This window comes from Oncorhynchus tshawytscha, linkage group LG07 (genome assembly GCF_018296145.1).
Source record: "Oncorhynchus tshawytscha isolate Ot180627B linkage group LG07, Otsh_v2.0, whole genome shotgun sequence".
Lineage (NCBI taxonomy): Eukaryota > Metazoa > Chordata > Actinopteri > Salmoniformes > Salmonidae > Oncorhynchus > Oncorhynchus tshawytscha.
The window spans coordinates 52,610,653-52,623,503 of NC_056435.1; the positions used below are offsets into that span (position 1 = coordinate 52,610,653).

Genomic DNA, 12,851 nt, shown 5'->3' on the forward strand with positions numbered 1-12,851 from the left:
AAGTGGATTTAATAATTGACATCAATAAGGTATCATTGCTTTCTTTCACCTGGTCAGTTTATGTCATGGAAAGAGCAGGTGTTCATAATGTTTTGTACAGTCAGTGTGTGTGTGTATATATATTGTTGTGTCTTTGGTTATGCTGGATTAAGTGACATGACATGCTATTCTATAAAATAATTTCTCTGTAATTCATAATACCTGATTCAGCTAATCAGTTGAATGTAATTAACTAGAAAGTCGGGGTACCACTAAAGAATGTTTATAGAGCTGTTATCTTCCAAATAAACTCTTAAAGACCTAGTGATCTTTTACATCAATAGCAGTCAATATTTAATCGTCACCTTGTTTAGTCTCATCTGAAAGTTGTAAGTTCTTGGTTATTTTCACGAACCCTGGCTAACAAGTTGCATCAGCAATACAAAATTTGGTTTCATTATTTATTTACTAAATACCTAAATAATCACACAGAATTACATATACACAGAATGTCTCATACATTGATTACAAATGATGTCATAAAGCGGACGGAACAGATATGACAGCTGATTACACAGAGAAAGGGGGTGGGGATTTGAATGAAAGAGCGGGAATAGGGAGAAGCTATGTCTCTATCGGGCCGTAGGCAGCTATGCTATCGAAAATATAGTATCTTATGCATTCTAAATTACCGCCCATTTCAAAAACGAAAATGCAATAAATATTTACTCTGAGCTGCGCTTCGAACGGTGGGTCGTTGATGGGAGGCCGGGTTGTCCTTTGAAGAATGTCTGATGGTAGAATGGATATTTGGTAGTACCGTCGTCTTGTGATAGCACAAATACTTTGTCCGTCCTCTCCTACTCCGTGTCTACAGTTGCTGCGCTAACGCGATGGCTAGGAAGTATCACTTCTTTAGTAAATAAGTTCATACCAAGTGGCCATGCTAATATGCTCATGCTATATTCTGGCTGGTATAGTCAAAATTCATCCTTCCGGCGTGTAGGTCGTCAACTTCACATTGAAATTCAATGCTAATTTTGTTAGGTTCTCTAAGGTTAGCTTAGTTCTGTTTGTGGTTGTCCTTTCACCTTGGGGACCTCAAGTCCACAAGTCCTTGGAACAGGAAGTTACATTTTCGTCAAGGGGCTTATATAGGATTGGGAGAGAGGGTCCTGTTTCATAGTTTACAACCACTGTCTGTTCACATGGGCGGGGCCACTGAGTTGGCCTAGTTTACTCTATAACAAACCGTTCTCTCATTAAGAAGCTAAAATACATTTAATCTATTCACAAATAGTTTCATATTTAAACATTTAAATTGCACAACAATTCCATGTGAATCTGATAACTATAATGTGTAGACTTTCCAAGATCAGAACAGTTTATGTCATCCTATCATTAGTATTAATGTCTCAGATGACAACTGATCTGGTATCATATTCTTTAAGTACCAACACATATTTTCAGCTGGTTGGATTACCGAAATATGGTTCCTTTCCCCACCCTTTTGATGTTATATGTATATATACACATACACATACACACACAGTACCAGTCAAAGGTTTGGACACACCTACTCATTCAAGGGTTTTTCTTTATTTTCACTATTTTTTTTACATTGTAGAATAATATTGAAGACATCAAAACTATGAAATAACACATGTGGAATAACCATGTAGTGACCAAAAAAGTGTTAAACAAATCAAAATATATTTTAGACTTTAGATTCTCCAAAGTAGCCACCCTTTGCCTTGATGACATCATTGCACACTCTTGGCATTCTCTTAACCAGCTTCATGAGGAATGCTTTTCCAACATTCTTGATGGAGTTCCCAAATATGCTGAGCACTTGTTGATTGCTTTTCTTTTACTCTGCGGTCCAACTCATCCCAAACCATCTCAATTGGGTTGAGGTCGGGTGATTGTGGAGGCCAGGTCATCTGATGCAGCACTCCATCACTCTCCTTGATCAAATAACCCTTACACAGCCGGGAGGTGTGTTTTGGGTCATTGTCCTGTTGAAAAACTAATGATAGTGACACTAAGCGCAAACCAGTTGGGATGGCGTATCGCTGCAGAATGCTGTGGTAGCCATGTTGATTAAGTGTGCCTTGAATTCTAACAGTCTCACCAGCAAAACACTCCCACACCATCACACCTCCTCCTCCATGCTTCACTGTGGAAACCACACATGCAGAGATCATCATTCACCTACTCTGCGTCTCACAAAGACACGGTGGTTGGAACCAAACATCTCAAATTTGGACTCATCAGACCAAAGGACAGATTTCCACCGGTCTAATGTCTATTGCTCATGTTTCTTGGCCCAAGCAAGTCTCTTCTTATTATTGGTATCCATTAATAGTGGTTTCCTTGCAACAATTCAACCATGAAGGCCTGATTCACACAGTCTCCTCTGAACAGTTGATGTTGAGATGTGTCTGTTTCTTGAACTCTGTGAAGCATTTATTTAGGCTGCAATCTGAGGTGCAGTTAACTCTAATGAACTTATCCTCTGCAGCAGAGGTAACTCTGGGTCCTCCTTTCCTGTGGCGGTCCTCATGAGAGCCAGTTTCATCATATCGCTTGATGGTTTATGCAACTGCACTTGAGGAAACTTTCAAACGTTTTGACATTTTCCCAGATTGACTGATCTTCATGTTTTAAAGTAATAAGGTAATGATGGACTGTCATTTCTCTTTGCTTTTTGAGCTGTTCTTGCCATAATATGGATTTGGTATTTTACCAAATAGGGTTATCTTCTGTATACAACCCCTACCTTGTCACAACACAACGCATTAAGAAGGAAAGAATTTCCCCAAATTAACTTTTAACAAGGCACATCTATTGATTGAAATGCAGTCCAGGTGACTACCTCATGAAGCTGGCTGAGAGAATGCCAAGAGTGTGCAAAGCTGTCATCAAGGCAAAGGGTGGCAACTTTGAAGAGTCTCAAATCTCAAATATATTTTGATTTGTTTAAAACACTATTTTTCTTGAATGAGTAGGTGTGTCCAAACTTTTGACTGGTACTGTATACTTTTTTATAACCCAATACAAAAGGGAACTTTAGAGATTGGAAGGGCAAAGGGGCATGTGCTCTGCATTGGTAGAGCCCTATCTGTGTATGTTCCTGCTTTGCACATTTCTTTTGCGTTATTAAATGTTGCTTTTTTGCATGAGAGACCTGCAAAACCTACTCCATGTGTTGTCCCTGGTTCTAGGCAGGGTGTTTCCTGCAGGCGGTGGTCCAATACCAGCGTATTGTGTCGTGGCTCGAGATGGAGTTTGGTGTAGGGAAGGAACAGCAGCAGACGATCCAGAACTTCCTACTGGTCGCCCAGCTCAACCTGGCAATGTGCTACCTGAGGCTGAGAGAGTATGCACTGGTTGTGGAGAACTGCAACAAGGTACAATCTCAATGCATACCTGGCTGCACACATGGGATCCCCACACACATATACACGTATACCATATTCTGAAGCCGAACAGAGCATGCAGCTAGTGCCTGTGCATGGAATAGCATACAGTTGTGTGTGTCTTTAACTCTTTGGTCTGTATACTGTATATATATAAATACTATACTATATATAGTATATGCACTATATATACTATATGCACTATATATACACTATATTTACAAAAATATGTGGACAATAATTGAAATTAGTGGATTCAGCTATTTCAGCCACACCCGTTGCTGACAGGTATATCAAATCGGGAGACTCCGGCAGCGCCGGACAGGCGGGAGACTCCGGCGGCGCCGGACAGGCGGGAGACTCCGGCGGCGCCGGACAGGCGGGAGACTCCGGCGGCACCGGAGTGGAGGGCGACTCCTGCAGCGCCGTAGTGAAGGGCGACTCCGGCGGCGCCGTAGTGAAGGGCGACTCCGGCGGCGCCTGACTGATGGGCGGCTCCGGTAGCTCCTGACTGACGGGCGGCTCCTGACTGACTGACGGGCAGCTCTGGCAGCACCAGGACAGACGGGCGGCTCTGGCAGCTCAGGACAGACGGACGAACCTGGAGGGAGGAGACGGAGAGACAGCCTGGTGCGTGGGGCTGCCACAGGACCCTCCAGGCTGGGGATACCTACAGTAGGCCTGGTGCATGGAGGAGGCACCGGATGGACCTCTCCCTTAGGCTCAATGCCCACATTCGCCCGGCACGGGCGGAGCGCAGGCATAGGATGCACTGCACCCTCCCAGCGGCCTGGAGACACAGCACGCAGAGCAGGCGCAGGATACCCTGGGCCGAGACGGCGTACCGGAGACCAGACACACTGAGCCGGCATAATACGCCCTGGCTGGATGCCCACACTCGCATTGGCACTTGCGGGGGGCTGGCCTATAGCGCACCGGGCTATGAGCGCATACTGGCGACACCGTGCGCTTGACCGCATAACACGGTGCCTGACCAGTACTGCGCTTCCTCCGGTAAGCACGAGGAGTGGGCTCAGGCCTCCAGCCTGAATCCGCCACACTCCCCGTGTCCCCCTCCCCAAAAAATGTTTGGGGCTGCCTCTCGTGCCTGTCGCGCTGCCGTGCTGCCTCCTCATATCGCCGCCGCTCAGCTCTCGCTGCCTCCAGTTCTTCCTTGGGGCGGCGATATTCCCCAGCCTGTGCCCAGGGTCCCTTACCGTCTAAAATCTCCTCCCATGTCCATGAGTTCAGAGAACGCTGCTGCTCGATACCACGCTTCTTGGTCCTTGGTTGGTGGGTGATTCTATAACGCTTCTCGTTGGTGGAAGGAGAGGAGGACCAAAATGCAGCGTGGTAAATGTTCGTAATATTTTACAGTGCCTTGCGAAAGTATTCGGCCCCCTTGAACTTTGCGACCTTTTGCCACATTTCAGGCTTCAAACATAAAGATATAAAACTGTATTTTTTTGTGAAGAATCAACAACAAGTGGGACACAATCATGAAGTGGAATGACATTTATTGGATATTTCAAACTTTTTTAACAAATCAAAAACTGAAAAATTGGGCGTGCAAAATTATTCAGCCCCCTTAAGTTAATACTTTGTAGCGCCACCTTTTGCTGCGATTACAGCTGTAAGTCACTTGGGGTATGTCTCTATCAGTTTTGCACATCGAGAGACTGAAGTTTTTCCCATTCCTCCTTGCAAAACAGCTCGAGCTCAGTGAGGTTGGATGGAGAGCATTTGTGAACAGCAGTTTTCAGTTCTTTCCACAGATTCTCGATTGGATTCAGGTCTGGACTTTGACTTGGCCATTCTAACACCTGGATATGTTTATTTTTGAACCATTCCATTGTAGATTTTGCTTTATGTTTTGGATCATTGTCTTGTTGGAAGACAAATCTCCGTCCCAGTCTCAGGTCTTTTGCAGACTCCATCAGGTTCTCTTCCAGAATGGTCCTGTATTTGGCTCCATCCATCTTCCCATCAATTTTAACCATCTTCCCTGTCCCTGCTGAAGAAAAGCAGGCCCAAACCATGATGCTGCCACCACCATGTTTGACAGTGGGGATGGTGTGTTCAGGGCGATGAGCTGTGTTGCTTTTACGCCAAACATAACGTTTTGCATTGTTGCCAAAAAGTTCAATTTTGGTTTCATCTGACCAGAGCACCTTCTTCCACATGTTTGGTGTGTCTCCCAGGTGGCTTGTGGCAAACTTTAAACAACACTTTTTATGGATATCTTTAAGAAATGGCTTTCTTCTTGCCACTCTTCCATAAAGGCCAGATTTGTGCAATATACGACTGATTGTTGTCCTATGGACAGAGTCTCCCACCTCAGCTGTAGATCTCTGCAGTTCATCCAGAGTGATCATGGGCCTCTTGGCTGCATCTCTGATCAGTCTTCTCCTTGTATGAGCTGAAAGTTTAGAGGGACGGCCAGGTCTTGGTAGATTTGCAGTGGTCTGATGCTCCTTCCATTTCAATATTATCGCTTGCACAGTGCTCCTTGGGATGTTTAAAGCTTGGGAAATCTTTTTGTATCCAAATCCGGCTTTAAACTTCTGCACAACGGTATCTCGGACCTGCCTGGTGTGTTCCTTGTTCTTCATGATGCTCTCTGCGCTTTTAACGGACCTCTGAGACTATCACAGTGCAGGTGCATTTATACAGAGACTTGCTTACACACAGGTGGATTGTATTTATCATCATTAGTCATTTAGGTCAACATTGGATCATTCAGAGATCCTCACTGAACTTCTGGAGAGAGTTTGCTGCACTGAAAGTAAAGGGGCTGAATAATTTTGCACGCCCAATTTTTCAGTTTTTGATTTGTTAAATTTTTTTGAAATATCCAATAAATGTCGTTCCACTTCATGATTGTGTCCCACTTGTTGTTGATTCTTCACAAAAAAATCTATCTATCTTTATGTTTGAAGCCTGAAATGTGGCAAAAGGTCGCAAAGTTCAAGGGGGCCGAATACTTTCGCAAGGCACTGTAATTGAACAAACAGAACACTACACAAAATAATAATGAAGAGAAAACTAAACAGTTCTGGCAGGTTAACAGACACTAAACAGAAAACAATCACCCACAACCAAAATGGGGAAAACAGGCTGCCTAAGTATGATTCTCAATCAGAGACAACGATCGACAGCTGCCTCTGATTGAGAACCTTACCAGGCCAAACACAGAAATACAACATAGAAAAAGAATACAGACTACCCACCCCAACTCACTCCCTGACCAAACCAACACAAAGACATAAAAAAGGAACTAAGGTCAGAACGTGACACTATAGCTGTGCCGGTCAATTGTAAGTGATGTTATTGTGAAGTGGAGCAACAACGGCTCAGCTACGAAGTTGTTGGTCTAGGAGCAACAATGGCTCAGCTACGAAGTGGTAGGCCACATAAGCTCACAGAACAGGACTGCCGAGTGCATTATTGTGTAAAAAGTATCTGTACTCGATTGCAACACTCACTACCGAGTTCCAAACTGCCTCTGGATGCAACTTCAGCAAAATAACTGTTCGTCGAGAGCTTCATGAAATGGGTTTCCATGGCTGAGCAGCCACACTCAAGCCTAAGATCACTATGCATAATGTCAAGCGTCAGCTGGAGTGGTGTAAAACTCACCCCCATTGGACTCTGGGGCAGTGGAAAAGTGTTCTCTGGAGTGACAGACGAATCTGGGTTTAGCGGATGCCAGGAGAATGCTACCTACCCCAATGCGTAGTGCCAACTAAAGTTTGGTGGAGGAAGAATAATGGTCTGAGGCTGTTTTTCATGGTTTGGGCTAGACCCCTTAGTTCCAGTGAAGTGAAATCTTAACGGGAAGGCCCATTCATGTTTCAGCATGACAATGCCCCCATGCACAAAGCGAGGTCCATACATAAATGGTTTGTCTAGATTGGTGTGGAAGAACTTGACTGGCCTGCACAGAGCCCTGACCTCAACCCCATCGAACACCTTTGGGTTGAATTGGAACGCCGACTGATCAGTGCCCGACCTCACTAATGTTCTAGTGGCTGAATGGAAGCAAGTGGAAAGCCTTCCCAGAATAGTGGAAGCTGTTGTAGCAAGCAGCAAAGGGGGGACCAGCTCCATATTAATGTCCATAATTCTTGAATGAGACATTCGAGGAGGTGTCCACATACTTTTGTTCATGTAGTGTATGTATTAATCTGTTTAGCAAGCGTTCAAAAAATAATCACACAATTTCAACCATTCTGTTATTTTTTATTTTACAGCTTTATAACCTATAATTTGCATTTTTATAACTATTTATAAAGCCCTTTATAAATCCCTGTAGGTATACCTTAATGTAAAATGTTACCAATGTAGTTGTGTGTCTGTGTGTATCTCGCAGGTGATCGAATTGGATGGGAAGAATGAGAAGGCTCTGTACCGGCGTGGGGAGGCTCGTCTCTTCCGTAATGAGTTCAGCCTGGCCATGTCTGACTTTAAACTGGTGCTGCAGGTCAACCCCTCCAACCGGGCGGCACACGGTCAAGTCTCTATCTGTCAATGCAAAATCCGGGAACACCATGAAAGGGACAAGAAGATCTATGCCAACATGTTCCAGAAGTTTGCTGAACATGACGTCAAGGTCTGTAACAACATCTTTCACAGTCTGGATGGGTTGCATCCCAAACTGCAACTTATTCCCTATATAGTGCACTACTTTTGAACAGAGCGCAATCGGCCCTGGTCAAAAGTTGTGCACTATATTGGGAATAGGGTACCATTTGGGACGCAATATGGATGTGTAATTAGTTTTACAATCTGACCTTGTTCACTGTTTGAGTAATTTGATACATGTGATATGAGATGTTTATCTATTTCAATAATCTGTGCTGTGCTGCTGACTGACTGTGGTCCATCGTTCATGGTTTAGAGCAGTGGTTCTCAACTGTGTTTTTAGTTTCATCCCAGGTTTTTTTACAATCTCAAATCAAATTTTATTTGTCACATACACATGGTTAGCAGATGTTAATGCGAGTGTAGCGAAATGCTTGTGCTTCTAGTTCCGACAATGCAGTAATAACCAACAAGTAATCTAACTAACAATTCCAAAACTACTGTCTTATACACAGTGTAAGGGGATAAAGAATATGTACATAAGGATATATGAATGAGTGATGGTACAGAGCAGCATAGGCAAGATACAGTAGATGGTATCGAGTACAGTATATACATATGAGATGAGTATGTAAACAAAGTGGCATAGTTAAAGTGGCTAGTGATACATGTATTACATAAGGATGCAGTCGATGATATAGAGTACAGTATATACGTATGCATATGAGATGAATAATGTAGGGTAAGTAACATTATATAAGGTAGCATTGTTTAAAGTGGCTAGTGATATATTTACATCATTTCCCATCAATTCCCATTATTAAAGTGGCTGGAGTTGAGTCAGTGTCAGTGTGTTGGCAGCAGCCACTCAATGTTAGTGGTGGCTGTTTAACAGTCTGATGGCCTTGAGATAGAAGCTGTTTTTCAGTCTCTCGGTCCCAGCTTTGATGCACCTGTACTGGCCTCGCCTTCTGGATGATAGCGGGGTGAACAGGCAGTGGCTCGGGTGGTTGATGTCCTTGATGATCTTTATGGCCTTCCTGTAACATCGGGTGGTGTAGGTGTCCTGGAGGGCAGGTAGTTTGCCCCCGGTGATGCGTTGTGCAGACCTCACTACCCTCTGGAGAGCCTTACGGTTGAGGACGGAGCAGTTGCCGTACCAGGCGGTGATACAGCCCGCCAGGATGCTCTCGATTGTGCATCTGTAGAAGTTTGTGAGTGCTTTTGGTGACAAGCCGAATTTCTTCAGCCTCCTGAGGTTGAAGAGGCGCTGCTGCGCCTTCTTCACGATACTGTCTGTGTGAGTGGACCAATTCAGTTTGTCTGTGATGTGTATGCCGAGGAACTTAAAACTTGCTACCCCCTCCACTACTGTTCCATCGATGTGGATAGGGGGTGTTCCCTCTGCTGTTTCCTGAAGTCCACAATCATCTCCTTAGTTTTGTTGACGTTGAGTGTGAGGTTATTTTCCTGACACCACACTCCGAGGGCCCTCACCTCCTCCCTGTAGGCCGTCTCGTCGTTATTGGTAATCAAGCCTACCACTGTTGTGTTGTCCGCAAACTTGATGATTGAGTTGGAGGCGTGCGTGGCCACGCAGTCGTGGGTGAACAGGGAGTACAGGAGAGGGCTCAGAACGCACCCTTGTGGGGCCCCAGTGTTGAGGATCAGCGGGGAGGAGATGTTGTTGCCTACCCTCACCACCTGGGGGCCCGTCAGGAAGTCCAGTACCCAGTTGCACAAGGCGGGGTCGAGACCCAGGGTCTCGAGCTTGATGACGAGCTTGGAGGGTACTATGGTGTTGAATGCCGAGCTGTAGTCGATGAACAGCATTCTCACATAGGTATTCCTCTTGTCCAGATGGGTTAGGGCAGTGTGCAGTGTGGTTGAGATTGCATCGTCTGTGGACCTATTTGGGCGGTAAGCAAATTGAAGTGGGTCTAGGGTGTCAGGTAGGGTGGAGGTGATATGGTCCTTGACTAGTCTCTCAAAGCACTTCATGATGACGGAAGTGAGTGACGGTAGTCGTTTAGCTCAGTTACCTTAGCTTTCTTGGGAACAGGAACAATGGTGGCCCTCTTGAAGCATGTGGGAACAGCAGACTGGTATAGGGATTGATTGAACATGTCCGTAAACACACCGGCCAGCTGGTCTGCGCATGCTCTGAGGGCGCAGCTGGGGATGCCGTCTGGGCCTGCAGCCTTGCGAGGGTTAACACGTTTAAATGTCTTACTCACCTCGGCTGCAGTGAAGGAGAGACCGCATGTTTTCGTTGCAGGCCGTGTCAGTGGCACTGTATTGTCCTCAAAGCGGGCAAAAAAGTTATTTAGTCTGCCTGGGAGCAAGACATCCTGGTCCGTGACTGGGCTGGATTTCTTCCTGTAGTCCGTGATTGACTGTAGACCCTGCCACATGCTTCTTGTGTCTGACCGGTTGAATTGAGATTGAGACAACAATCTCATTGTTGTTTTATATGACAAGGGAACACATTTCCCACATCTTGCATTATTAATTATTCCATATTGATCATGTTTTTCATGACAAATGTTGGCAAGCTTACTGGTTTGACCACACAATTAACGAAATCCAATAGCGCTGCTATTGAAATCTCTGTGATTCAAGAAAAATAGTTTAGATCAAATGATAGGTCCATTATCATTTCTACACACTTTCTATCTGGTTTTAGTCGTTTATTTTCAGACTGGAGTATTTATTTCATGGGGGGGGGGAAATCCAGATTTTTTTGACAATTAAAAGTTATCGTTTTTTACTCAAACGCTAATTTGGGTTGTGACCCACCAGTAGAGAATCGCTGGTTTAGAGTTTCACGTTTAGTGGTAGTAGGCTGACATCTAGTGGTAGTACTGAACTTTTGTTCTCTGTTTATAATATATACCATTTTGCAGATGCTTTTATCGAAAGGACTCATGCCCAAGTGTATGGGTGGTTGTCTGAATCAAACCCACTATCCTGCCGTTGTAAGAGCCATGCTCTTACAAACTGAGCTACAGAGGACCACTCTTTACCACTCGATGCTTCCTTTTTACTCCATAATCTATTGTAATAAATATTATACTCGTTAATATTGCAAAACAAAATGTATAAAAAGTGATTTATTTTTGCACAATGGAAGACATCTAAACATTTAAAAGTCCCTCTCCTTTGTATTTGTGTGCTCAACAGGCAGGGAAGGGGAAGAGGAGGAGGGGGGAGGACAGTGGAGTGATGAACGAGAACCATCAAGTGGCAATTAAGAGACGCCGCAGGAGTCAGGACCACGGCCAGGACTGTCCTTGATGCTCCAGAGGAGGCCAGGGGGGCAGGTCTCCCCTCGCTACGCACACAGAGGCAGGGACCAGACGGGGCCAGACCACACCCCTCCACCCTGACCTCATCATCCCCTACCTAACCCCCCACCATATGTGCTGTCCCCTGCACGACAGACAGGGGGCGCGAGTGAGTGGGGAAGGCTGCAGGCCAAACCGCATTCCTTCTTTCAGTCCTTAACATGGAATCCAGTCCAGGTCTAGTCCTGAACCTCTTGCGTTGCACAATGCCTCCAAATGCACACCTCAACTTAACTCAAACCCACAGTCTGCATTCTGATGTTGATAATCAAATATAATTTTGCCATTGCATTTTCTCATTTGGCACAATACAGATGAGCAACAGGTATCATTCTATTTTGGTAGCTTCAATCTATTGGTTGAGTTGGCTGTGGTTGCCTTACCCCTTGTGCTTAGTCACAATTGTAATCCTCAATATACATAATTTGGCAATGTGGAAGTGGTGACACTGCAACTATAACAGACAAAACAGCTGGCGTCATCGTCACTTAATTGTCATAACACCCACAGTCCCAGAAGACTACTTATGTTAAGACAATGAGTCATACAGTATATTTGCAGTGGCTGAAGAACCCCCCACTCTTTACTCTTGAACATGGAGAATTAACAAGTACAGGCTCATCCCAGATAGACCCTTGCATGGTACAGATGCTACATACTGTTCTGTGTGTGCTACTCTCGTTGACTGCCCAAATCAATGCAAGTCCAATAATGAAGCTTTAAGTCTCAGCTTTCCAAGCTGCTGTCCAGTCCTCTCTGACTTCAACCTTGCGTTCTCTCCTGGACAAATGCTTTTTTCACAGTACACTGTTTGAATTTAAATTATGTGACTGATAATATCTAGGGCAGGTTTTTATTTAACCTTTATTTTGACAGGGAGCCATGCTGGGACCAAGGTCTCCCGTAATTACAAAAAAGGTTCTAGTCTCGTAGTTCTCTTCCTCCTCAGTCCTGGAATGGGTGGCTGTACTGTCTGACTTGTCTTATTTCCTTTTAATAAAAGAGTGTTAAATTATGGACAAGGATGCACCTCGATCTTCAGCTAAGATTGTAAAATCACCGATGTTGTCTTTTAATGAACAATAACACTCAATGACGCCTTGGATAAAATCTGGGCTTTCGTTTTTTTGCATTCATTGGACATCTGCCCTTGGTTGTCTTAATGATTTTATAATTGTTAAACAAAATAAGGGAGGCTTATGCTCTCAATATAAAAAGAAGCCATTGACTCCTTGTGTGTATGCTTTTTTTATTGAAACGTATCTGTTTAATTTAAAATGTATCTAGACAAGTCAGTTGAGAACAAATTCTTCTTTACAATGACGGCCTACCCGGGACAACGCAGGGCCAATTGTGCGCCGCCCTATGGGACTCCCAATCATGGCTGGATGTGATACAGCCTTGAATCTATGATTCAACAAATTAATAAAGGGATACTTTGGGATTTTGGCCTTTTATCTACTTCCCTAGAGTCAGATAAACTCATGGATACAATTTTTATGTCTCTGTGTGCAGTTAG

At 44.4% G+C, this 12,851-nt stretch overlaps 1 protein-coding gene across 3 annotated transcripts in view; it reads left to right on the forward strand.

The window, feature by feature from the left end:
* Positions 1-12,560, forward strand: part of fkbp5 (FKBP prolyl isomerase 5) — a 43,451-nt gene extending 30,891 nt beyond the window's left edge. For all 3 annotated transcript variants that reach the window (XM_024427697.2, XM_024427695.2, XM_024427696.2), the window contains exons 9-11: positions 3,207-3,392; positions 7,774-8,013; positions 11,169-12,560. In XM_024427697.2, the coding sequence (XP_024283465.1) occupies positions 3,207-3,392; positions 7,774-8,013; positions 11,169-11,282 (540 nt within the window). In that variant the 3' untranslated portion in view covers positions 11,283-12,560. The remainder of the gene's footprint in view (positions 1-3,206; positions 3,393-7,773; positions 8,014-11,168) is intronic.
* The last annotated feature ends 291 nt before the right edge of the window (positions 12,561-12,851 follow it).